Source organism: Globicephala melas, chromosome 5 (genome assembly GCF_963455315.2).
Source record: "Globicephala melas chromosome 5, mGloMel1.2, whole genome shotgun sequence".
Classification (NCBI taxonomy): Eukaryota; Metazoa; Chordata; class Mammalia; order Artiodactyla; family Delphinidae; genus Globicephala; species Globicephala melas.
The window spans coordinates 74224868-74252657 of NC_083318.1; the positions used below are offsets into that span (position 1 = coordinate 74224868).

General features: G+C 41.1%; 1 protein-coding gene and 2 pseudogenes across 7 annotated transcripts in view; 1 reads left to right on the forward strand and 2 right to left on the reverse strand.

Annotated features, from left to right (window-relative positions):
• Positions 1 to 1274: 1274 nt before the first annotated feature.
• KDR (kinase insert domain receptor) overlaps positions 1275 to 27790 on the reverse strand; it is a 97813-nt gene continuing 71297 nt past the window's right edge. For 5 of the 7 annotated variants that reach the window (XR_009564013.1, XM_060299358.1, XM_060299356.1 and 2 more), the window contains one exon: positions 1275 to 3573. Coding sequence is in view for 2 of the 7 variants with exons in the window: in XM_060299358.1 (XP_060155341.1) it covers positions 3553 to 3573 (21 nt within the window). In the remaining 5 variants the exon portion in view is untranslated. Of the gene's footprint in view, positions 3574 to 16414; positions 16431 to 20475; positions 20491 to 27790 lie in introns of those variants that run through there. The other 2 variants (XM_060299352.1, XR_009564014.1) reach the window with 2 other exon arrangements.
• Positions 12620 to 14094, forward strand: LOC115865704 (mitochondrial-processing peptidase subunit beta pseudogene; annotated as a pseudogene).
• Positions 20910 to 21001, reverse strand: LOC115865758 (U6 spliceosomal RNA; annotated as a pseudogene).

Below are 27790 nucleotides of genomic sequence, written 5' to 3' on the forward strand. Positions count from 1 at the left end.
TAACAGGTTTTCCTGCTTCTGCCTTTGTCTCCTATCTACGCTCATCCTCAGGTCTTATTCTCAACATGCAAGACACACTGATCCTACTAACACATCACTCAGATTGTGTCAGTCCTCTGCTCCAGAACTACAGTGGTCTCAGAGTAAGAGCTAAATTCTTGTTATGACCTATGTGGGCCCACGTGATCTACCTCACACTTACCTCACTCACTTTACCCCAGTTAATCACGCCACTACTCCCTCCACTTCCTTCCTCATATATTCCAGACATGCTTCCACCTCAGGGCCTTTGCACTTGTTCTTCCCTCTTCCTGGAAAGCTCTTCCTCCAAATATCCACACGGTTCCCTCATCAACTCCTTTGAGTATTTACTTCTTAGACAGGTTTTTCTGTCCAAAATTCAATACCCTCACTGTTCTCGTCCCCCTCCCCTTCTTATTTTTCTCCTTTCATCACTATCTAACAATCATATACATTATATATACATATTATATATATATATTTTTTGTTGTTATTGTTTACTATAGTCAATAGAATGGACTTTCTCTTGAGATCTCCTGAAGGAGGATTCTTACTAAGAATTCTTACTAAGATTCTTATAAGTCTGTTTCATTGTCCAGAAACTTAGTACACAAATGTAAAGATTTATATAATTCATTCTTTTTTAAAAAATTGAGCTATAATTGGCATATAACATTAATTAGTTCCAGGTATACAGCATAATGATTTGATATTTGTATACAGAGCAAAATGCTCAACACTATTATAAGTCTAGTTAACATCCATCATCTTACAGAGTTAAAAAATAATCGTTTTCTTGTGATGAGGACTTTTAAGATCTACTCTCTTAGCAACTTCCAGATATGCAATATATTCAAAATATTCATATATTCTCTTTACTTATTTTATCTTGTGCATTATGTCTTCTCCCTCTAGATTGTTAGCTCCATGAGGACAGGGCTATTTTTGTTTATTTTAATCATTAATATCCTCTTAAAACCTACAATAGTGTTTTTTTAAAATTTTTATTGGACTATAGTCGACTTACAATATTGTGTTAGTTTCTGCTGTACAGCAAAGTGAATCAGTTATACATATACATATATCCACTCTTTTTAGATTCTTTTCCCATATAGGTCATTACTGAGAAGAGTTCCCTGTGCTATACAGTAGGTCCTTATTAGTTATCTATTTTATATATAGTAGTGTGTATACGTCAATCCCAATCTCCCAATTTATCCCCCCCACCCCCACCCACGCCACTTTGCCCCCTGGTAACCGTAAGTTCGTTTTCTACATCTGTGACTCTATTTCTGTTTTGTAAATAAGTTCATTCTACAACAGTGATTTTACATGAAAAAGGAAAGTAAACAAAGTAGCCTAATTGTACCACTGAGACCTGAGACCCTTGAAACCCATGTTCTGTATTTGGGCTTAACTTCTAACTAAATTCAGTCACTGGGCAGGATGGGTTTCCAAGTCTTGAGGTCCAGTTTTGGTCTGGAGGAAGCCAGGAAGATTTTCTACTCATGCTGTTTGCGAGCCCAAAAGTTTTCAATAGCTTCCCATTGCCTTCAGGGATCAAGTTCATCCCGCCATCATCTGTACCTTTCCAAGTTATCTCCTGCCAAACTGGCCTACCCACTATTTCCCCAAATTGCCTTGAAGTTATATTCCTTCTCATTCCCTTCTGTCATCTGCAGCATCTTTCTTCATCTCCCCTACCCACCTATGCACACCTACCTCATCCTTCATGACCTCTTTCCTTCCCCACCCGCTGAAATCCAGCTTGTCCTTCAACTCACATCATGCCTCCTTTATTTATTTATTTATTTATTTTTTGGCCACACGGCACAGCTGGTGCGATCTCAGTTCCCCGACCAGGAATTGAACCTGGGCCATGGCAGTGAAAGCACCAAATCCTAACCACCAGACCACCAGGGAACTCCCACATCATGCCTCCTTTCGAAGGTCTTCCCTGAATACTACAGGTGGAATGAAATGCTCCCTATCTAGTAAGTTTATAGTATTTTTTTCCAACATTATTTCAGCTCGTTGCACAGTCCCATAGGGGAGTAGTAAAGTGAGGGTCCACAGCACAGAGTTTAGAGCCTAAGTGCATTGATTCAAATCCAGCTTCTGCTGCTCACTTGTTGTATGACCTGGGGCAAGTAATGTAACCTCTCTGTGTCTCAGTTTCTCTCTCTGTAAAATGAAGACCACAGGAGTACCTATCTTATAGAGTTTTATGAGAATTAAGTGCATTAATATGTAAAATACTTGGAACGGTGTCTGCTCTGTGTTTGCTGTTACCGTAGCGGTGGTGGTAGTGGTTCTTAACAATCCATCTTCAGTCCATTTGATGTTGGGGGGTTGAAACATGACAGCTGGATTTCTTTCCAGGTGTTTAAAACACATACCTTAATTTTATTACATAATGAGTGTATCCTTTTTTCTTTCTCAGTTTGAAGGTACAGGTGAGTTAAATCCATTATAGGGAATTCTTGGTACTATAAACAATTTCACTGATTTTTTTTCTGCATACCCAATGTACAACCATAATGCCAGTGTGACACTGAGTTGAATTCAACTCCTATTTATTGAATTAATCCACTATGAGGAACAGAAGGATGAAGACAGAGTCCCTCCCTGGACCACTATCTATAGAACCACTGTCTCTTCGGGAAGATCAATGGATACACAATTAACTTCCCAATAGCTACTCTATGCTCCTTACTACGTGGTGCTTTTATTTCTATCTTAAGATTTCAGCTTTCCTCAGCCGCTCACTCACACTTTTTTAAAAATCATTTTGAATCCAGTATGCATTCGTTCATTTGAACCAGTTTCTTGTTTTAATGTGGGAACACAGAAGTTGTAATCTATTAGTGTCTACTTAATGAAATTGTTTTTGAAACCCTGCCCGTTAACCTTTAACCTGGAGGCCCTGCATAGTTTCCTTATTCATTAAATGATTAACTCACTGACCAGAGGCATTCATGAGTTCTTGGCTCAGCCTGTACCTTTCTGGCCTAGTCCAGAGACTGGGGAGGTTCCAGAATGATCTCCCCAGCCTTCTCCTGAGACACGTCTCTGGCTGCCCTATTTGTCTTCCCTTTCCTAGCCATCCCCACGTGCTACTCTTCCACTGCGATACACTCCCTTTTCCAGGAGGCACATCTGCATCTGGTCCTCATTGTGGTGATTATCCGACTTTGCAGTTACTTTTATAGATGTTTAATCAGGTGTGCAGGTGAAAAGATGAAAAGTGAAGGGCAGATGTTTCTAAATATTTCTTCAGAAAACAAATTCAGCAATATTCAATCTAGTCTCTTGTCTTCCCCAGAGACACTGGCATCAACATCTTCTTGTTCAATAGCAGAGCCTGAGACACTGATTCCTTGAAGGTGAAGCCTGGAGCTACAGCTTAACACCCGTGAAATTGTTTTTCATGCCTATTAGTGTCCTCACCCCCCACTCTGGATAAACAGGCTCAGAAGTGGTTTATATGCCAGGTTGTTTTCCTTCTGAAAGATGATCCTTAAAGTAACTTCAGAAAACAGAAGGGCAACTCTAGAGATTAAAAAAAAAAAGGAAGCCATGAGTATGTTTAAAAGCCTAAGATGCTGTTCACAGAAGTTGTAAGTTACTAACTTTAAAGTAATTTAGAACAAGAGGACTTCTAAGAAAAGATGCCTTATGAGGGTAGTATCTTGGGTCATTTTCCTGAAGGTAGTTGAGAGGAAACAAAGTACTCCACAGCCTGACTTGGGCCCTTCAGGTTATAAATCACTGAGCATTTTACTCTTGAAAGGGACAAAGAGTTAGCAAACAATGGTATGGAGGAGAAAGGTTGTGGTAATGGCTCATTTTCCTGAAAAATCAACAAGACTGGCCAAGAGAGAATGGTCCTTCCACATTGCTTTGGAAATCCTCGAATACGGAAGCTTCACCTTGAAGATATCTTTGTAATCCAAGGTCAGGGACTGTGGGCCAGCTTTCCCAAATGTACACAGTGCCCTTGGTCCCAGGCTAACAATGACAAAGGGAAGGAGCTACACAGAGAAGCTGGACGGAAGATTATAAGACATGCTAAAACTCATCTCAGGAAGTTTGGAAGACTACTTTTCCCATTGAGGCCATAACCAAGCTATAATCACAAATATTTTGATGGACAGAGCCCTGCCTTTTATCAGGTACAGATAACCCTGCTTTTCAAGAGTTCACTTTACTCCACCTAGCTCTTAACGAAAGACCCACATTAGTACCTGTTTTATCTAACCAAAAGAAATCCGAAGAGGTTTCGCTATTACAAAACAAGACAAAAAGTGAAAATAGAGTTCAGCGTTGGTTTTGTAGCAGCCGTTATAGAGGCGGGGTGCACCTGAGCAGAGAGAGTGACACCACCCAGCTCCTTCCCCAGGAACTACACTCAGCATCTAAGCATCAAGCCCCCATAGCTTTGAACTGTGTCTGTGAGCATCTGTGCTTCATCTCCATTTATTTTGTGCGTCTGTTAGCACGACATATCCCAAGGTAATTGCTTCTTCACTTTTTGCCATTTCAGCTTAGGAAAGGATTCATAGGAACCTCTGCTTTCAGATAGTAGGGGGAAATTTGAAAATTCCAATAAAATGGCTATACCACTTACAAAGGATTAGAGGAATCCACATGGTTCCCCAGGCCAAGGACTACCGATGGGCTATGAAGTTCAGTCAATGACCACAGTGGGTAAATAAAATAGGAATTTGAGATCACAAACCTCGAGGAGATGGATGAGACAGATGAGGCCTTCATGGGCAGGCAGAGAAGCAGAAGCAGCAGCGGTCCCCATTCATGGGGCTCAGACAAACAAAATTGTGTCAGACAAGATTGAACTACAATGACTGCAGTTTCCAAGGGTCACAGAAAAAGGTGGTACGCGGTACCACCTTTTTGCGGTACGCAGGCCTCTCACTGTTGTGGCCTCTCCCGTTGCGGAGCACAGGCTCCGGACGCGCAGGCTCAGCGGCCATGGCTCACGGGCCCAGCCGCTCCGCGGCATGTGGGATCTTCCCGGACCGGGGCACGAACCCGTGTCCCCTGCATCGGCAGGCGGACTCCCAACCACTGCGCCACCAGGGAAGCCCGGGAGAATGGTTTTTGTTGAAGAATGGCTTTCTGGAACTTCATCATAGTGAAAGAGGACCCTATCTAGTTAGTCAGAGACACACCTTTGCAAGCTTAAAACCAACAGTCAGTAAAATGAGGGTCAGAAATGAGGGTCAGGTTCTTGGACCTCAATGAAAGGTACTGGTACAAAGGTGCTCTTTACTGAAAGAAAAGTCTTTGGCTGAGATGCTGACATTAAAGCATAAAAGTACTACTCAGCAATTAAGAGAAAGATAGGGAAAACTAGCTGTGTCAAACGTCTTTATGTTACCTTATTTAATCTCAACAATATTTGAGGTTATAAGAAAGGAAAGAGAGGCTCAGTGAAGCGAAGCAGTTTTACCAATGTTACCTAGCCAGTAAGTTTCTACCCCAAGTTTAAATCTAGAATTGAAAGTTTTTAGAGTCCCTGCTGTTTCCACAACACGCTGCCTCCATATGAGGCAATGGGCTCTGTGTGGATGAAAGAGGAAAAAGACCAATATGACGCTTTTAAGAGGAAAGTCCGAGGCCTTTCTGTTACTGAATAATAAAGTAACCCCTGAAGGATGAATGGGTAAACCATTCTGCATGGCGGGGCTAATAACATCATGTTAATATGTCAGCTTTTGTTGGCTGCAAAGTCCCCATCAGCTGAACATCGGGATACTACTTTCTCTCCACTCAAGATTCTCTCCCCTTTAGAATCTCCGGGAATCCCCAGGGTGTCGTGGGCACAGCAGACTAAAGCTATCCTTCAGTAACACTGCTGCCCTTCCTCAGGTCTCTGCTGCCTATTCACAACCCTCAGGACTCTACCTGAGGTACTGACATCTCTCAGCCACCTCCCTAAAGGTGACGGTTACCTGAGCTGCTTCTCTCCTCTCTACTCCAGTTACCTTCTCTGAGTTCTGAGCCTATATATCCAAATGCCTTTCAGACACCTCAGCAGAATGTTCCCAAGATATCCCAAACACAACACATGCAAAAAAGAAATTATCTTCTTCTCCAAAAATCTTCTTTTACTCTTGTGGGCTGAATTTTGATGAATAAATGACACCAGCACTCACAGTGACTCAAGTCAGAAACCTGGCATCACTGCACCTCTGTCCTTTTCAACCAGACACCAAGTCCATCAGTTCTACCTTCCTAACAACAGTCCATATTTCCTCTCTATTCCCTGAAGGGTGAGAGGGTAAACCAAATGCTCTTGGGCTACATCCTCTTTACTTCCTTCCATGTTTCCTACCAGGATCGCCTTTCCTAAATGCAGATTGTATCAAGTTACCACAGTCCCTACGGTGCAAAGTCCTAAGTTTGGCACTTAAGTCCCTTCATGATTTGGCCCCTACTCATCCTTCCACCAAAATTGGCTAATACACACGTCCTCAACCTATGACTCCAAAACAGCATGGAAATACAATATATACCAGGGCTCAGGATGTAGACCATGAATAGTCAAGTTCCATTTTCCAAGAATAAGGAAGTTAGATTATGCATACTTGATATGTCAAAGAAGAAACAAAGGATGGCTTGCTATTTGAAATAAGGAACACTGTGGGAGATGGAGACTACTGAACTTCAGCCACTCTCTTAATCATATCTGTTCTGCTGTGTTCCAGCCTCCAACTAATGAGTCATCAAAGAAAACGGCTTTGAAATGAAAATAACTTTATTGAGAATATATAGACGGAATATAGTCTGTGTAAGAAGAATGAATGAATGTAAGAAGCATGACTGGAGGTCAAAAACTGATGGTTTGAGAAAGAACCAATGGAGACTCAGGAAAAGATGAAAATAATTAACACTGAAAGATAAAAACAGCCTACTGCAGAATCTGGGAGAAATTTCTACTAACTGTAAGGCGAATGGAAGTGTACTGAGAAAACAAAATGGTAGTCTGCTTGTGCTTTCCCTCATGAAACAGAGCGGCCCTAGCAACCTGAGAGATGGTAGCAAGATACATAGATTCCCTTCTCTTGCTCAGAGACACAGAGTCTGTCTAAACAGAACTTCATACATGGGTGGCTGTCTTTTGAGATGGAGAGAGAACTCTTTCTTACTTCACTCCACACCCAAGTTTCTAGCCCTACTTGTAGACTATTAACTTCCTTAAGACAACATGATGTGTGTGTGTGTGTGTGTGTGTGTGTGTGTGTGTGTGTGTGTGTAGTAAATGCATCCATATGAGGCTGGTTCATCATAAGCAGAGTAATAAATAGAGTGATAAAGATGTAAGTGGAAACTAAAATGGTCCATGCTAAGAATTATGGTTCTTTTAAGAAGAGGACAAAAGGGAAACATTTTTACAGCACTTAATATACTAGGCATTAATCCAAGTGCTTTCTATGTTTTAATCAGTGTTTAGAACAACCCTGTATTAGTCAGCATAGTATAAACTATGCTGTGGTAAAAATGAAATAAATAACTCCAAAATCTTCGTAGTTAGCATAACACAAGTTTATTTCTTACTCCTGCAAAGCTGGATTTGAGTAGGCAGAGACTCTCCTCCACCTGGTAACTCAAGGATTCAGGCTCCCTCTGTCTCATGATACCACCCAAGGGCACCCTGGTAGAGAGAAAGAGAGAGAGGATGCAAAAGGCAAACCAGCTCCTACCTGCCCCAGCCTGGCAATGACACATGACATAAATGAAAGGGTATGGCTGTGTCCTGATAAAATTCTATTTACCAAAACAGACGACGGACCAGATTTGGCCCATGGACTTAGTTTGCCCACCTAACACTTGCTCTCAAAATAAGGAAATTAACAAATATAAGGGATCATTACACATTTGAAAAATATTCAGTTTAGTAGGAATCCAAAAATTAAAAATCTAAACGGTGATGGATATCATCATACCCAGCATGCATGTTAAGTGAAATAAGTCAGACAGAGGAAGACAGGTATAGCTTGATATCGCTTACACGTGGAATTTAAAAAGTCAAACAGATTAGAATGGAGACTACCAGTGGTGGTGGGGGAAATGGGGACATACTGGTCAAAGGAGACAAACTTCCAGTTACAGGATGAATACGTTCTGGGGATGTAATCACAGCATGACTACAGTTAACAGCACTATATGGTATACTTGAAAGTGCCTAAGAAAGTAGAGCTTAAATATTTTCACCACGAAAAAGGTCATTATGTGAGATGATAGATGTGTTAACTAATCTTATTGTGGTAATCATTTCAATATATATGTGCATCAAATCATCACATTGTACACCTTAAACTTATACAACGTTATATATCAATTACACCCCAATTAAGCTGGAAAAATATATACATGCATATATATGAGCCAATCTTATAAATATGTATTTAAAACTGCAGAAGATAAAGACAGGGTGCAAACCATAAAATGTTAATAGTGAGTTAAGATGTAAGAATATAGGAGGATGCATCTTTGTTTTTTGTATTATTTGGGTTTTTCTACATAAACATTTCATATTCAGAAAAAAATTTTATAAAATACAAGAGGAAACTCATGGGCTTTTGAGTCAGACCTGCCTTGAATTCTCTGCTACACACTAGCTGGTGATCTTGGACAAATTGCTTTACACCTTTGCCTCCCAATGTTCTCATTTGAAAAAAAAATGGACATCATCATATTTCCTTCACATGATTTCTTCAAGGATTAAATGAGTGTGTGTGTGTGTATGTATACACACACATATAGTATACATATTAAATGAGTGTATATATATATCCCTACCTCTGACCTCCAGGAGAGTTAGCTGTGGTTTCTAGAACCCTACGCTGAAACCTGCATGGCACTCACTGCTCTACAGTGGCATTGTTTGTGTGCCTGTCTGTCTCATCCACTAGACTGTAGTACACAAACTGAGGACAGAGATGGTCATGGTCATGGTTTCCTAGGCTCCCAGCAAAGCATCCGGCACACTGTTGTAGCTGGGCTCTTCTTACAGTCACTTTGGTATGTCTTCTTCACTACCACACCGAACACAGCTCCCCTTGGTGCCATAAGACCCAGTTCTTAGCACACAGGACAAAGGGATCTCATGAATCCTGAGTGAGAAGCAACAAGGAGCTACAGGCAGCACAGACCTGTACGTAATGGGAACGATGGACCGGAGCTGTGGCAACAGAGAGGACCGGGGATGTATAACAATTGCATAATTTCAATCTACCTCACTTTCTGCCTGTCCTCCCCTCTGTTTCACATTTCTTGCAATATTGTAAAATGTTTGCCAAAGACTGGGCAGAGACGAGTGTACAAAATCTGTCTACCAATCTCCAATGTGACTGGTCGTTCTTGCTCTTCATACAATCTTGAATGTAAATCTGTAGCCTCCCTCTTCTTGGCAGTAAGTCGGCAACCCCTTCTTGGTAGAACGGTGAGCACGATGCCCTTATTAGTAAGGAAATCAGAACAGCTACTACGTGCTGAGTGCTTACTCTAAGTCATGTCCTATGCTACATGTCTTACATACATTATTTCTCGTAGTCCTCACACCAAATCTTTGAGATGAACATTATTGTCCCAATTTTGCAGATGAAGAAACTAATGGAGTAACTTGCCCAAGGTCCCCCTTTTAAAAAGTGTTATAGTCAGGATTTGAAACACGTCCTTCTGTCCTGTCCAAACTGTACTGCCAAGAATTATGGATATAGGGGACTCACTATAGATCACTCAACAAAAGCTTAGTTAGGAAAGACCCCAATAACGAATTAAATGTCCAAGTATGATGGTAAGTGACTCATCTAAAAGACCAAGGGTCAGTTTGAACTACTGATAAGTATGCAGCCTTTAAGAGACTTTGGTTATAGGGGTAGCAATCACAGACCTCAAAAGCATGTTGGAAGATGACCCCAATTAACACCACTGTGAATACTCAGTTTAGCTGTAATATCAAGTAACCACTACAACATCCTCAAAGCTCCAGGTTCAGTTTTCCAGAGTCACTGATAACAGTTTTGTTTTCAGAACAAACAGGTAGAGGGGGATAAAGATTCCCAGTGGATAGTTAGTCTCTAGCGGTGTCTATGACCCACATTTTAAGCCCTAGAAATAAACACAGAACACAGAAAGGTCTGTCCATCATGTTGGTTCAGACAAAGGTAAACCCAAGTAGGTGTAACCAACAAAGTGAAGAGAGTTGCTGAGTAGAGGAAAATTCCTCACCATTAAAAAAAGGCAGCAAGACAAATCTACTTTTCTAGGGGGTAATGGGATTAACTCTGACGTCTGTGCTTGGATTCGAATCTTTGGTGGAAGAAAAGCTTCTAGCTTAATTTTGCAAGACCCAGCATGGAAACTTTGTTGGCCAGTAGGGAGATGGGGTCTGAGAAAATTGGATGAGAGCTCCTGATATAACGACCTGTGTAATCGAGAGGAAAGTGCAATTATAAGCAATTGTACCAGACAAGTCTTTCCCCGTGTGATGTGTCAATTTTAGAAAAGACCACAAGATGGATAACTAACCGAGCCATCACTGATCTGTCCCAACCAGCAAGTAAGCTGATCCTGTACTGCAACAGCTTTTGCTCTTGGTAACTGGAGAGAATAAACCCTTCTTCAAGACAATCATTTTGAGTTCTAATGTCCCTCTTTTTAGAAAAAAGAACAGTCAGCTCCTGAAAGAAGAAAGACTGCTCCTTCACTTGTTACTGACGTGCCTACCTCTACTTCACTACTCATTTTAGTCAGCAACCAACTTCCCTTTTTCCACCCCCAAACTATACATGAGCTGGTTTCAGGGGTGATGCCCTTCCCAATGTTCTCATAACTCCTAGCATTTAACTTACTGCACTATAATATAATTGCTTCTGTGTCTTCCCATATGAGAATGTAAGCTCTTTGTCTTATTCATTTTTGTAGGTCAGTGTCTAGCACAGTGTCATACACATGGTAAGTTATCAAGAAAGGTTTCTTGAATGGATTCACAAATGGTTGGATGAGTAAGGAAATGGTTAACCCGGAGGTCCTCTGAAGGCCTGCTTTAGGAGGATGTGCTTGGCTGATCTTTCAGAACATCTTGGCTCCTTCTGTAGCCTTCAGATGCATTACTTAACATCACTGAGGTTCAGTGTTCTTGCTTATAAAATGAAAGCAACGTTACTCGTTTCATTAGGTTGTTGTGAAGCTCAAAGTAAGTACATCATGCTGGGTACCTATCCAGGAACCAGACACTGTCCCTTCTCACTTTATGTTCAGTTTGTCTTCTACTGGAAGAAGTTAACCAGTGTTTCACTGGGGCAGCAGCCATGCTATAATGGGGGTAAAATGATAACTTGGCCCTAATCGCTCAAGTGTTTGAGTCTGAGGGGTTCAGAGGACTTTTATCTGGTGGTGGGTGAGGGGGAGTGATGAGGACTATATCTGTTCCTCAATTCAGCTTATCTTACAATAGAGCTTGTAAATTAGAGTATTTAAGAATAGTGCCCAAACTTCCACTTCTCACAATATTACAGAATAAATACCATGAGGAACTTCCTCGGCTTGCAACACCTAAAAATGTGTAGATAAAAGATGTTAAAATGCTTACCTGAGCTGTCAGGAAAATGATGGAAATCATCAGAGGCTAAAAATACAAGAAAGCACAAATCTTCAGAGGTAACCACCCTGAAGCAATGGGGCCCTGTGGTCATTAACTTATCACTGGTGGCGTAGACTCTTTATTTTAATGGGCCTCAAGCAGGGTTGGGGATACAACGCCTAGGACTTAAACCAGATTAAGACATAAAGAGATCCCTAAATAGTTCAGGACACAAGATCCCTAAATAGTTCAGGACACAGAAGCTGACATTTTTAATGCAAAGGTAAACCAAAAGAGGAAAATCTATCCCGCAAAGGAAAATAGTAAAGAAACTTTCTTATCTCAACATTGACTCTGGGTAGAGTCTATCTTGAAAGTTGCTATTTACAAGTGATCCTCATGAGGGTTTAGAGCCAAAATCTGGAATTCACACTACCTAAGTGGTCCCTAAATACTCAACTTTGGAATTTAATTTAAAGTGATTCAAGATTCATAATGACTTCCTGGATAAATATTCCTTAAATCAAGGCTTCAAATAGTTCCCTCAGGTAATTATAAACTCACTGAAATATAAAAATTATAAAACACAAGAGGAAACAAGTCATTTGAGGGAGAATAAGCAGAAATAACAAATAGTAAGATTATAGCCACAAAAATGGATGATATTGGAATTATCAATTAAGAAATATAAAATAAGTAGTTTTGATACTCAATAAAAGAAAGAGATTATTTGAAGTATAACAAGGTACTAGATACTTTGAAATATGGTCAGGTGGATTTAAAAAAAAAACCAAATAGAACTTTCGGGTGAAAAAAAAAAACCACATAATAAATGAAACCAGAAACTAAGTGTATAGGTACAGCATTAGATACAATGGAAGAGAATATTAATGAACTGGAAGACAAAACTGAAGCATTACTCAATATTCAGCAGAGGGAAAAAGATATTGAAAAAATAAAACAGAAGTTAAAAGACATTGAGAAGAGATGGTAGCAGTGGAGGTCCAAGCCATGCTGTTGCCCATGGTATGGCAGTGGCTCTGGGGTTTCACTGAGAAGCTCTGCGGTTTCACTGAAAGGCTCCTGATCAGAGGGGCCACTGGGTTGTCATTATAATTTGGAGACAACAGATTGAGAAATGCACAAGCCACTATACAAGTTGCTCTGAATGTTCTTGAAACATGAGTAACATGTTTGGAAAATGAACTCAGAGTGGCCTCTGAAAACTCTGGATTGTCAATATGTACAGTGAGTCTCTGGATTGATGTTGGAATTTGACATGAAATTAAGAATAACGGAACAGCTCATTCTCTGGAACATATGAACTTCACCAAAAAGAGATTCAAATTAGATCTGGAACTTGAAAATGAAAACATGGGTGCTCATTTCAACACCTATACCTCCAGAAAGCAGATCATGTATTATGCCAAAGAATTCTCCAAAGATTTGCCAAGAGCTGTACGCGTTCTTGCTGATATAACACAAAACAGTACATTGGCAGAAGCAGAGACTGAGCACAAGTATAGAATAATCCTTAGAGAGATACACGAAATCAAAGCTAATTTACAAGAAGTTGTCTTTTTATTATCTTAATGTCATAGTTTATCAAATACTGCACTTGGATTGACAATGTGGGGACCAGCTGAAAATATCAAATCTATAAGTCATAAAGACTTAGTGGACTATATAACCACACATTATAAGAGGTCAAGAATAGTCCTTGCTATGGCTGGAGGAATCTCCTATAGTGAACAGCTTAAGTTAACAAAGTTTCCTTTTGATGACTTTTTTTTTTTCCACACACAAAGGAAAAAGAACAACTCTGGCTCCCTGCAAATTCACAGAAAGTGAGATTTGTTTGAGGAATGACAAGATGCCTTTGACACACCTTGCAAGAGCTGTTGCAGCTGTTGGTTGGGAACATCCTGATACAATCTCTCTCATAGTTGCAAACACACTGACTGGCAACTAGGATTGCCATTTCAGAGGAGGAATGAATTTAACTAGTAAGCCAGCCTGTCTCATCTGATGTGGCAACCTCTGCCATAGCTTCCAGTCTTTCAACACTTGCTACAGAGATACAGGATTGTGGGGACTCTATATGAGTTGTAAACCAGACATTGCTGCAGGCATGCTACATGTTGTTCAAAAAGAATACATGTGACTCTGTATAAGTGTCACTGAAAGTAAAGCAGCACAAAAATTCTTCTAGAAACAAAACATGTTTTTGCAACTCTGAGGTTCAACTCCATGGTGAAGATATTGGTAGGCAAAAGTTATGTTATAATAGAAGAATTCCCATCCCTAACTTGGAAGCAGGAATTGATGCTCTAGATGCTGAGACAGTTCAAAAAGTGTGCGCCAAATATGTTTATGATAAGGGTCTAGCTATCGCTGCTGTTGGTTCCACTGAGCAAGATTTTAACTGGACTTGCAGTAACATATGCTGTTTTTGTGAATAAAATGCTCTTAGTCAAAATATTTAGAAATACTTATTAATAAAACTAATAGTGATCTGCAAGTTTTAAGCTATAAATTCTTTTTAAGAAATGAACAGGGCTTCCCTGGTGGCACAGTGGTTGAGAATCTGCCTGCCAGTGCAGGGGACATGGGTTCGAGCCTTGGTCTGGGAGGATCACACATGCTGCAGAGCAACTAAGCCCATGCGCCACAACTACTGAGCCTGCGCTCTAGAGCCCACGAGCCACAACTACTGAAGTCCATGTGCCACAACTACTGAAGCCCACACGCCTAGAGTCTGTGCTCCACAACAAGAGGAGCCACCACAATGAGAAGACTGTGCCCGGCAACAAAGAGTAGCCCCTGCTCACTGCAACTAGAGAAAGCCCACGTGCAGCAGTGAAGACCCAATGCAGCCAAAAATTAAATAAATGAATAAATAAAGTAATTAAAAAATCTTAACTTTATAAAAAAAAAGAAATGAACAAGTATTTGGAATTAAATATATTTGGAAAAGAAGACATAGGGACTATAGTTAAGATATCTAACATATACCTAATCAGAGTACAAGAAAGAGATAATAGAAAAACTGCAGAATAAGGCAATATTCAAAGAGGTGTTGACTAAGAATTTTCATGAATTTACAGAAACATAAATCTTCAGATTTAGGAAACCCAGTGAATCCCTAGCAGAATAAATAAAAAGAAATACAAGGCTAGATAGATATATTGCAATGATACAGCAGAATACCAAAAGAAGGAGAGGAAGAAAGAGGGGGGGAGGGAGAGAAGGAAGGAGAAAAGGAAGGAAAGAGAATAAAAGAAAAAGAAAGACAATCTTAAAGACAACCAGAGAAAAACACAGATTACTGACAAAGGAACAAATTAGGTTGACATCTGATTTCCCAGTAGGCACTATGAAAATCAGAATATAATGGATATTTTTTTTTTTACTTTTTAAAAACTTTTAATTTTATATTGGAGTATAGCCAATTAACAATGTTGTGATAGTTTCAGGTGCACAGCAAAGTGACTCAGCCATACATATACATGTATCCATTCTCTGCCAGATTCCCTTCCCATCCAGGCTGCCACATAACATTGAACAGAGTTCCCTGTGCTATTCAGTAGGTCCTCGTTGGTTATCCATTTTAAATATAGCAGTGTGTACATGTTGATCCCATACTCCTTAACTATCTCTTCCCCTCATCCTTCCCCCACCACCCATAAGTTCGTTCTCTAAGTCTGTGAGTCTGTTTCTGTTTTGTAAATAAGTTCATTTATATCATTTCTTTTTAGATTCCACATGTAAGGGATATCATGTGATATTTCTCTTTCTCTGTATGACTTACTTCACTCAGTATGACAATCTCTAGGTCCATCCATGTTGCTGCAAATGGCATTATTTCATTCTTTTTAATGGCTGAGTAATATTCCATTGTATATATGTACCACATCTTCCTTATCTATTCCTCTGTCAATGGACATTTAGGTTGCTTCCATGTCTTGGCTGTTGTAAACAGTGCTGCAATGGACATTGGGGTATATGTATCCTTTTGGACCATGTTTTTCTCCAGATATATGCCCAGGAGTGGGATTGCATCATATGGTAGTTCTATTTTTAGTTTTTTAAGGAACCTCCATACTGAAAGATCAGAAAGAGAAATTCAAGAAACAATCCCATTTACCATTACATCAAAAAGAATAAAATACCTAGGAATAAACCTACCTAATGAGACAAAAGACCTGTACTCCGAAAACTATAAGACACTGATGAAAGAAATCAAAGAAGCCGCAAACAGGTGGAAAGATATATCATGTTTGTGGATTGAAAAAATCAGTATTGTCAAAATGACTATACTACACAAGGCAGTCTACAGATTCAATGCAATCCCTATTAAATTACCAACGGCATTTTCACAGAACTGGAACAAAAAATCTTAAAATTTGTATGGAGACACAAAAGACCCCAAATAGCCAAAGCAATCTTGAGAAAGAAAAATGGAGCTGGAGGAATCAGGCTCCCTGACTTCAGACTATAAGACAAAACTATAGTCATCAAAAAAATTATGGTACTGGCACAAAAATAGAAATATAGATCAGTGGAACAGTATAGAAAGCCCAGATATAAACACAGGCACCTATGGTCAATCTATGACAAAGGAGGCAAGACTACACAATGGTGGAAAGACAGTCTCTTCAATAAATGATGTTGGGAAAACTGGCCAGCTACATGTAAAAAAATGTAATGGAATTTTTTTTTAAAGCAGAGAGGAAATAATCACCAACCTAGAGTGATATTATCATATGACACAGCAATTCCACTCCTGGGAATATATCTGAAAAAAACAAAAACAATAATTCAAAAAGATATATGCACCCCAATGTTCATAGCAGCATTATTGACACTTGCCAAGATATGGAAGCAACTTAAGTGTCCATCGACAGATGAATGGATGAAGTTCACACACACATACACACTACAGAATACTACTCAGCTATAAAAAAGAAAAAATTTGCCATTTGCAGCAACATGGAGGGCACACATTGTACCAATAGCAGTTTCCTAGTTTTGACATTGTTCCATAGTTATGTAAGGTATAATCACTGGGGGAAACTGAATGAAGAGTATGTGGCACCTCTCTACTATTTTTGAAACTTCCTGGGACTTTATAATTTTTTCAAACTAAAAAATCTATTAAGCCCTTATTTTGCCAAGTTTTTGGCAGCAAGGATGGACAAAACAGGGCTTTAGAAAATCCTGCCACCTGGATAACTTTATAATCCTTTTGGGAGAATAGGTAAGACTCAAATATATTAAAGGTAGAAATAACAACCAAAAAAAGGGTTGTAGATATATGAGTAGTGTTACGGTTACAAAGTCCTTACGGTGCCAAGACCCGAGTATTGAGTCTTTCAAATAACAATTCAAAATGCCAACTGTCGGAAAAACAGCCTTGGTTCAATGTCAAATTCATGCAGTCAAGGTAGAAAGTAGGGTATCCCCAATATTAGACCAAACGGCCTTGCCCCAGAACAGCCCTCAGTTTTCTGCAGGGAAAATCATCTATAATAGATCTTGCCACATACAACATTCATGTGCTAAGTGGCATATCTTTTCCATAGCTGATCACCACTTGCCTACCAGGCCACTTGCCAACCTGAGTAATAGGGTGTAACCCTGGGCACCAGTCCTGGTCACTAGGCCAGCTGCCCACGTTCTGGGAGGACCTCCACAGACACACAAATTATGCAGACCCTCCCCGACAGAGAGCAATCCATCACTTCTTGAGTACCGTTCCCCTCTTATTTTGGTGAGACTGATGTTACCAAGATCTCATGTTTTCCTTGACACTGAGCCATTAGAGATTTCTGTTCTTTGTTCACCCCTTTCTTTTCGTAACAAATTAAAAGAAATTTATTATGAAATATTCTGCGCCTACCATGGAATATGTGTAATATATGTAAAGTCACTGGCCAACAGAAGATTCCCAACATTAAAAATATGATTATAACTGGCTGTGTCTTCCTCCCCTTTTCCCACCCTCCTGCCTTCCCCTCAAACATAACCCCTTTCCTGAATTTTGTGTTATCATCTCTTGCTTTTTAAAAATAGTAGACTACAATGTAGGCATCCCCAAACAATGGTGCTCAGCTGTGTTTGCATTTAGCATATGTGTTTTTTGCTCATATGGACTGTGCTTCTTTCTCTTAACAGTCTTATACATGTCTCCTAGAGCACATACGCAAGAGTTTCCACACTTCCACTTGAAGTGGAATTGCTGGGTCACAGAAATGTGATCTTTACTTGTTTTAGATAGTGCCAAGTTGTTTTCCAAAGGAATTGTACTATCTTACAACCCAACAGCAGCATATAAGATTCGGCTTTTCCACATCCTCACCAACACAGTATTATCAGACTTCATTATTTTTTCATCTAGTAGATGTAAAATGATATCTCATTATGATGTGTTTTTTTTTGGTTGTTTTTTGTTTTTTGCTGTACGCAGGCCTCTCACTGTTGTGGCCTCTCCCGTTGCGGAGCATAGGCTCCGGACGCGCAGGCTCAGCGGCCATGGCTCACGGGCCCAGCCACTCCGCGGCATGTGGGATCTTCCCGGACCGGGGCACGAACCCGTGTCCCCTGCATCAGCAGGCGGACTCTCAACCACTGCGCCACCAGGGAAGCCCCATTATGATGATTTTAATGTGCACTTCCCTGATTGTTAAGAAAGTTAAGAATCTTTTGGGAATTTCCTGGAGGTCCAGTGGTTAGGACTCCATGCTTTCAAAGCTGAGGCTTTAGTCACTGGTCGGGGGAACTAAGATCCCACAAGCCACGCGACACGTCAAAAAAAAAAAAGAATCTTTTAATATCTTGAATAGTCATCTATATTTCTTTTTGTGAATTACCTTATCATGTTTTTTGGATATTTTTTCACTGGGTTGCAGCCATTCTTTGATTATTCTTCATCCTAGTCCTTTGTCAGATGTGGTATCAAGATTTTCTCTGAGTTTGTGGCTTATCTTCATGATATTTTTGGCAAGCAGAAGTTATTAATTTTAATGAAGTGAAATTTATTCATTTTTCCCTTTTCGGTTTGTGCATTTGGTGACTTTCAAGTCCATAGAGAAGGAGGAATTCATTGCGAAAGGGAAAACTTTAAATCTTTTAGAATAAAGTACAGGAGAACATCTTTATGACCTTTGGGTAGAGAAGGATTTCTTAAGACCCCAAAAGTGCTAATAATAAACTATTGCTATGTTAACAAACATTTTTAATGATTGTGAGGATAAGACAGGAGGATAAGCTGAGCTCCAGCCACTGTTGTTTAATTATTTTCCCTGGAGAAAAATACTGCTCTGAGCCGCGCTGAAGGGGTGGTTTCAGAACAATAGGCTGTGGGGACAGCCAGGGCCACTGCCTCTGTCCAAATTCCCATCCTTCTCCCCCACGCACTGGCCACCACCTTCCCAGAAGGGAGGCACAGGGACCCACAGCAGTTTCTTCACCTTTAATTCTTCTTTGTTACTAGAGCTGATGGGGGTCTGTTTCCGCTAATCTTAACTGTGGCAAAATGCTCCAGGATGTCTATTCTTCTGGTTACATATGGAATTTCCTGGACTTCAGTTGATTGCTTGGGATGGGGGCTGATTAGATGCAGCTATTTCCAGGCATCCTTGCTTTTTCTTTCCTGAAAAACCATTGTGTTAGCAACATATTTTTAGGTGGGGCTACATTATTCACATACATTTTCTTTTCTTTTTCACCATACAATTTCAAAGCAAGTTTTCTTCCAAAAATAAAAAAAAAGAAGTAGCATCAAGGGCTACTTTCAACAGTCCTCTTCTTTATAATACTATTTGTGTAGTCCTTGTAATCTTGTATTTCTATCATTTTTATCATTTTAAGGCCCATTTTTTTCCCTGTGCAAACTCATGAGGCTTCCCTCCCCTCTCCCCTCCTTTCCCATACATCTATTTATGGATCATTATCCCCTTCTCCATCAACACCTTCTCAGCTTAGCTGAATGCTCCAGGGAGACTTGGCTGGTGTGAGGCTCTCTCATGATGAATGGGTTTCTTTTCACTCTTCCTAATGGGCTGGCTTCCACTAAGGGCAGCTAATTTCTTTGTAGCTACTTGGAAGAGGTAGATTAAGTTACCAGTATTGCCGCTTATCTCATTCTGAAATCAACGATCCAGTTCACAGGATCACCACCTACAAATCTGGGGAAACTGTTACACAGAAGCCCTAGTAATTGATTAGTGGGTACTTCCTGAAATGAATCATTTACAAGACAATGCTTTGGTTCCCAGCATATTTGTGAGGCAATTAAGACCTAGTGAGTTGCTTACTTGTTGACTGTTGGATAATGGTCACTTTTTCCTGGTGTAATGTCTGAATCTTACCCCCATTTTCTCAGTATTCTGGCCACCATCTCTTTCTCATTTCTTTGTCCCGTGCTTCTATCTGAAACCATCTCAGGTAGATGCTTGTGAAACAGATGATCTTGAGTTTCCATCTGTCTTGGTTTGGATGGCACTGCCATGTCATGGATGTTTCGATCCCTGAAGCAAATTGTAGCCAGGATCTGCCTTCTGCCTTGCCTTCCCAGGTTCGACCAATCGTGTCAGAGGAAAAGCGAAGGGGATGCGTGCGTAGAGGACAGAGCACCCTGCCTCTCCTCTTGAGACCTGGATGGCCATGGGGCATGCCATGCCGACAGAGAATGGCTGCTCTCCAGCCTGAGGGGCTGCTTGGGGCTGGAATCCTTGGTTTTCTATGCATTAGGTATTTATGACTTTGTATATTCCAGGCACAAAATTGCAGACTGTGCCTTAAAATCTGGGTGGACGGAAGTCAGATAATAATTGCTGTTCTGCACCAGGCACTTTCTGTGAACAAGATGATTCATGCTAAGAGTCTGACTTTCAGCATCATATTTAATCTTAGAAATATTGTGTGTCCTAGATGTGATTACCCACATAAGAAACCCAAGGCTAGGAGAGGTTGGGTATATTTTCTAGGTCATTCAACAAATAAGTGAAGAAATTCGATTCAAACATAGATTTATCTAACTCAGTAAGGTGCTTTTAACCACTACACTGTCCTGCCTCCCTCTTAAAAGAAATAAATGATAGGCTAGAATTACACGGTACTAACTAAAAGGAGGTTACAGAAAGGTAGGTTCAGGGTAGGCTGGAGTAGTCAAGGGCTATAAAGCAGAAGGGAGGGGTCCGCAGAGAGCATCTAATCCCATGTTTCTCAAACTCTTTTTTTAAAGTTGTGGTAAAAAAAAAAATGTAACATCAAAAAATACATGGAATGCTTCATGTATTTGCACAGGCGCCATGTTAATCTTCTCTGTATCTTTCCAATTTTAGTATATGTACTGCCAGTGAGTACTCTTAAAGTTTTTAACTTACAACCTATAACATGACATTTATTTTACATTATGACGCAGTAAGTGCATGTATTTATAACGGAAACAAAATTGTACTTCACAATACTTGCCCTATTCTATGCAGTGCACTCCACTTTTCTATTATGCTTTACATCATTCTTTAAAGATAATTCTCGTCATGGCCTCTTAAATAGACTTTATGGACTACAAATGCTGATCTAAAAACCTCAACCGATGGGGACGTTGAGGCCCGGAGATGCGTTGAGTACCTAGCGCGATGTCTTGCAAATATTAATCCCAAGTGTCTTTGCTTTATCTCCTTATGTGACCCAGCACACGCATGTAGCACCTCAGTGGCGGAGCTGGGATAGAATCCAGATTTCCTGATTCCCAGTCCAGGCTTTTTCAGTCAAGGAAAGTTTGTCAAAGGGGAGGGACTCTCCCATGGCAGGGTTTCTTCCCAGGCACTGGTAGAAATAGGAGGAAACAGAGCAGCTGTGGGACACGGACACAGCCGCCACAATGGGCCTAGTCGAATGGCACAGGGCGTTAGAACAAGGCCGTCTAATTCCAAAGACCATGCTCCTTCTGTGGTTGTCTCTCTTGTTTGCTCAGTAAAATTACCTGGGAGTAATTATCTTCAATAATACTTACACCCAGGTGACACTTGGATCCAATAATTAAATCCAATGATTTAGGGATGAGGGTTGCCTAAAAAGCCTCCCCAGGTGATTTTACTAGAGAGATACTGCCTCAGTGCAGCGTAGAAGGTATCCCTTAAAACCCTTTCGGCTTATCCTTCAGGCCTCAGCCAAAACTACCACATGTAAACTAGACAGCTAGTGGGAAGCAGCCGCATAGCACAGGGAGATCAGCTCGGTGCTTTGTGACCACCTAGAGGGGTGGGATAGGGAGGGTGGGAGGGAGACGCAAGAGGAAGGGGATATGGGGATATATGTATATGTATAGCTGATTTACTTTGTGTTACAGCAGAAACTAACACACCATCGTAAAGCAATTATACTCGAATAAAGATGTTAAAAAAAAAAAATGACCCCCTCCTAGGCCCATGGAGTCCCGACTCAAAGTCACAATCAAAAAGTAACTGCCTTTTGTACGGATACCAAGGGGGAAAGGGGTGGGTTGGGAGGAACTGGGAGACTGGGATTGACACATATACATTATTGATACTACGTATAAAATAGACAACTGATGGGAACATACTGTAATAGCACAGGGAACTCTACCTAATGCACTGTGGTAACCTAAACGGGAGGGAAGTCCAAAAGGGACGGGATATCTGTATGTGTATGGCTGATTCCTTTTGTTGTGCAGTGGAGGCTAACACAACATTGTAAAGCAACCATATTCCAATAAGAATTTGAAAAAAAAGTAACTGCCTTTCTTTTCTTGTATTCATCTAGCACTCACAGATCCTCTCATCCTGTGTTTGTCTCCCCTGTTACATGATGCTCTGGACTGAATCCAGAGCTTATGCCTTACTTATCTTTGTATCCAAGTGTGTCACAAATATTTACAGAATGCCCTTTGCTCAGATGGCTCTTCTTCCCCAAACCACCCAGACCTCTGAGATCTACTCTGATTCAGCTGTAACTCCTAATGAGGGTGATGAAAATTCTCCCCCCCGGATCAGTCCTACCTAGGACAAAAAGGGCACTCGCTCTAGGAGCTGCAGAATCCTGACTGGTGAAAACAGACGCTAAAGGCAGTGAGACTGCAGCATCCCTTCTCATGTGGCTGGGCTTTCTCTCCCACGCATTCCCCTCCAGCCATCTCCTCCAGATTTTCAGATTTCTGACAAGGCAGTGTGGTCCAGTGTTCAGAACCCTGGACAGGAAGTGGGAAAGACGGACTTCCTGTCCTGGTCATGACCGTCAGTGTGTCCTGCAATAGGCCCTCACTTTTCCGTTTTGTTAGCTGGGAATGACCACGTTCCAAACTCAATTGTCACCCTCTGCTCCCTTTCCCCTTGGGGATTATATAAGAACTCTTATATATGAAAACAAGCTTTGTTCAGGTCCTTGAGCTTTTCTGAGGGCAGCCTTGTATAAATATAAGATACCTTTTGTTATTGTTTGCAGCCCAGGGGATTTGCGGAAAGAAGTTGAGAGCCAGTGATGCTCGTTTTTATAGGCAGAAAATAGCTGCTGGAAAAACAACCTGGTGTGTAGAGCACAATGTTCTTATCGAGCAGACAGAATTATCTTTCCCAGGCCGTCATGAACACAAAACACCTGGTGCACACGTTTCCTGCCCCTTCACATATTTTGAAAGAAAGAGACCTTTACTCTGACCTGTCAAGCAGTGATCTTCATGAACTTCTGTCCACAGACCACGACAGTTATCTTGGCTTGCCGCTGTACAGTTAAATGGTAAACACAGCTGATCGTCACTCATAGGGCATCTTCTCCACATATCACTCAGATCTTATCAGATCCACACATGTGTTTCTTCTTCCTTAAAATACAGCCCCTGGATGGGCTAAGAGTCAGGGCCTTCCTGACACATCCACCCAACACTGAATTGGGTGCTGTTGAGAAGATAGGAAACTTGAAGACTTGATCCTGACCTGGCCATGGATTAAAATCTTTGAAGGGAAAAAAAAATAAATAAATCCACTAAAAACATTTAGAGAACCATACAAATCTATTCGTAGTAAGACTCACTCCCTACTTTAAAGACTCAGGTGTTTAAAGAAGGTAGAAATCAGTGTGGAAAATCTCCCTGGAAGATGAGGATGCAGTATACATGGAAGGTGCTTAATAATGTCAGTTAAGTGAACAAAAGAAACTGGAATTGGGCCTTGAATGACAAAAAGCGTTTGAAATGGTGGACGAAGGGGCAAATGACCATACTGGGGAAGCCAGAGTTTAAGGATTGACTTTGGAGTGAAGCTGATGGACCTGGGTATGCCACTCACAAACTGTGATTCTGAGCATGTCACATAAGCTCTCTAGACTTTACTTTCCTCTTCCATTATAAGTCAGTACTAACAATAGCTCTGTCATAGGTTTGGGGAAGAATTAAATGAGATTAATGTAGGCAAAGTTCTTAGCCCAATGCCGGGCATATGGTAACTGTTAAACGTTTGTTTATTGTTATTGTTGTTATTAGTACTAGGGAAAATATAAACAAAGACAGGAATTGCTCAGTCTGAAAATCTGAAAATATCTTCCCCTTAATAAAATAATCAGAATACTTGGCATTAAGTGATACTGATGTAAATTTGAGCAGCCAGCGCCTGCCTATTGCAGTGTTGGAAAGAAAATGTATATTTATGGCTCCCTCAAGCTCTGACCTTCTGCCTCTTCCCTTTCTTTCAGCACCCTTCCCCATCCCCACTACCCCCATATCCCCACGGCACCACAGAGAGCCCACAATCCCTCCTCTTTGCCCTCTTCTCCCCGCCAATACCCACCTTCTCTCCTAGCCTGGTGAGAGACTGGTGAGTCATAAGGATGGACATGCAACTGTAGCCTTTCAGGCAATGATGACAGGCTATGGGTTCTGGGGACGGAGATTCCCTTGAATATTTCTTGATGCTATCAAGTCAAATATAGACAGCTAACCACCTCTAACACAAGAAGTGCTCAGCAGGAGAATTTTGAGTTCCTTTACAGATCAAATTTTCAAGAGAGAAAAACTTAGGAATTCTTCATTCTCTTCCTTGAAGAGACATGGATTGGACCACAGCACCATAGCTAAGCCATGATGTCACAGGTCATTAGGGCTGTCCGTAGCTGCACTCAAGAGCCTGATGCAGGCATCTGCTTGTTGAGCTGTGAGCTCCCACTTCTCTCCCTGCCCAGTGTTGACCATCATATTCCTACTGAAATGGTCTTGGCCTCACTCCCAGGTTCATAAGGCTCTCTTGGCTTCAAATTACCTACAGTATAAAAGCCAAACTTCTCATCCTGGCAGATAATCCATCCCCTTTACCTCCATCCACTGTCTTCTTCTCTGTCTTCTCCTCATCTCCTGCCGTGATAAACTTCTCCCAAGTGCGCCCCTCAACACCACACGCTTTCAGGTCATTGTCCTTTGATCCGAACCCTTTCCCTAATCTTCACCTAGTCAACTCCTGCTCATTCTACCAGAACCAACTCCAATATCATTTCCAAAGTCAAAACCATCATCTCTTCACCAGCCTTTGGATTCTATAGTTCTTTGTTCTGGGTTGCTTGGACTCCAAAAGTTTAGCATATAGTAGATGCTTAAGAAATATTTCTTGAAAGAATAAATGAGTTCTGACTTCAATAACAGTGCTTATTATGACGTATGATAATTGCCCTACTTACTTGTTGGTTTACAGGCCGTTTATAGGCCGTGAATTTCTCAAAAGAATAAGGTGAAGGGAAATTGCGTCTTTTATATCTGTATTCTAGGACCCTAGTACAGTGACTCATAAGGTAGGCTTTAAGTCGAAGTGTGACGAATTTAAAAATTTCTAATATATTTTTTGCAAAAATAATTTTTTCTCATTAGGCATTCTTTCTTTTATGATTTGGCTACCCTCCTCTCTTAATGTTGAGTTGAGGAGAGGGATAGGGAGATGTTTCCAGAATATAGCTGAGAATATGAAAAGCAGGAAAGCAGGGGAAGCCTGCATTAGGTTAGAGTCTCTGGAATCAGAGGCTGAGTCTCATGCAAGTGCTGTCAGGGACATCTTGTAAAAGAGCGAGGGAAGCAAGACAGGGGCATGGGCGAAACAAAGCGAGATGTGGATTCGGCTACAGTCCAGCCTCAGCCCAATCCCGTGGGAAGTTCCGGGACAAGGGACAAGGATGGCCTCAGAGAATTACCCCACCTGGAGGCAAAGAGGTTGGGATTTTATACCCCTGAATTAGTAGTTGGCTGCAACCATGCCAGAGGTAGGGGGATACCTCCCAGGCATTTCTGCATGGAACAGCTCCTGTGGACCGAGAGTGAGTCTTCAGGGAAGGGTCCAGCTGCAAGCATTGGTCATCAACACTCACAGCAGCTGAGTGACAAGAGAACTAGTCTAGGAAAGGGATCTGAGCAGCACAACAAAAGCTCCTACCCTACCCCTAAAAATAAAGATGATAGAAAGTGCTTACTCCTAGGAGGATTATGCAAACCTTTATTTAAAACCTATCTCCTCCTACTTCATCAACAAGTCTATCTGGACCAGTTGCTCACTCCTTAACAGATTAGAAACAGCAAGATAGAAGAGGGTGCAGAGACTGTTAAAGGTAAGCGCAGGGCTTCCCTGGTGGCGCAGTGGTTGAGAGTCTGCCTGCTAATGCAGGGGACACGGGTTCGAGCCCTGGTCTGGGAGGATCCCACATGCCACGGAGCAACTGGGCCCGTGAGCCACGGCTGCTGAGCCTGCGCGTCTGGAGCCGGTGCTCCGCAACGGGAGAGGCTGCGATAGTAAGAGGCCCGCCCGCGCACCGCGACGAGGAGTGGCCCCCACTTGCCACAACTAGAGAAAGCCCTCGCGCAGAAACGAACACCCAACACAGCAAAAATAAATAAATTAATATATAAACTCCTACCCCCAACATCTTCAAACAAAAAAAACACAAAACCACAGCTTTAAAAAAAAAACAAAAAAAGCCCACAGCCTACTTCCAAAGGCACACCCACATTAAAAGAAAAAAAAAAAAAGGTAAGTGCACCAATAGAAGCCAAAAAGAAACAAGAACGCCAAAAAGCACAGCAGTGTGGAACCTTGTAGTGTAGTGCCCTGGAGCGTCGTAAATTAAAGTCTAAAAAAACTGAGATTGACAATGATGCCCTAAGTCAACGATGCCCTAAGTTAACGATGCCTTAAACAAGTTGTGTTTTGCATTCTATGTTTAAAAACACGGGGTGATGTGCCAAGTCATTTTAAAAGATTTCATTCGAAATTTGGAAGCTTAAGGGATGTGAATAATTACACGGACATTTTATTTTTGCAGATTATCTTCTTCCCTGCCAGCCCCTGAATAAGTGAGGTGTTACTGAACTACATCTTGGAAAACATCTGACCTCCAGGAGCCGTTGAAACTCCTTGGATAGTAGCACAACTTCAGACTTGTTTAAACGTTCTGACAGTTCTGATGCCACCTGGCACATGTGATTACATAATCAGAGCTGATAGAAACCTCTGATCACCACATATACACACAGTCTGATTATAGAGCAAGCTCTAGCCGGGCATCAGACACGTGGGGCTCAAGTTCCTCCACTGTCATTAACATCTGTATGACCCTAAACAAGTCATTTGTCTTCTCTGATCTCAGTGTCTTTGCTGTAAAGGAGAAATAATCATAGTTATCATATTACTATTAATATTACATTACACCGATATATGATACGTAGTATGTTATTTTATTATATTAACAATATTATTATGTCTCATCAGCCTGCTATGAGGAGCCAATGAGATAATGTTTGTGAAATTGCTTTGCAAGGGGTGAAAAATAATTAAAATGGAGTATTTGGAAAAGTAAATACTCTTTCATTCCTTTCTTCTTTCTGATGCAATTTTTGACAGTTTTGTAAACCCATAAAACCGGCAGAATACACACGGACACCATCTCCCATCGATTTATTCTGTCCCAGCTCTCCACCACTTGGCCTCCTAGGCCACCCTCCCGGTGGCCAGCCTGTACTCCCATTTCTAGCTCCAGTTTCAGAATGACTGCCTTTGGAGAATGGGGTTTCTCAGGAAGAGTATTGCACAATCAGAAAACGTTGATCTGCCAAGGCTGTAACATTTTTTTCCTGGAGCCTTTTCAGGAATGTGTCACAGGAGGTGGGGG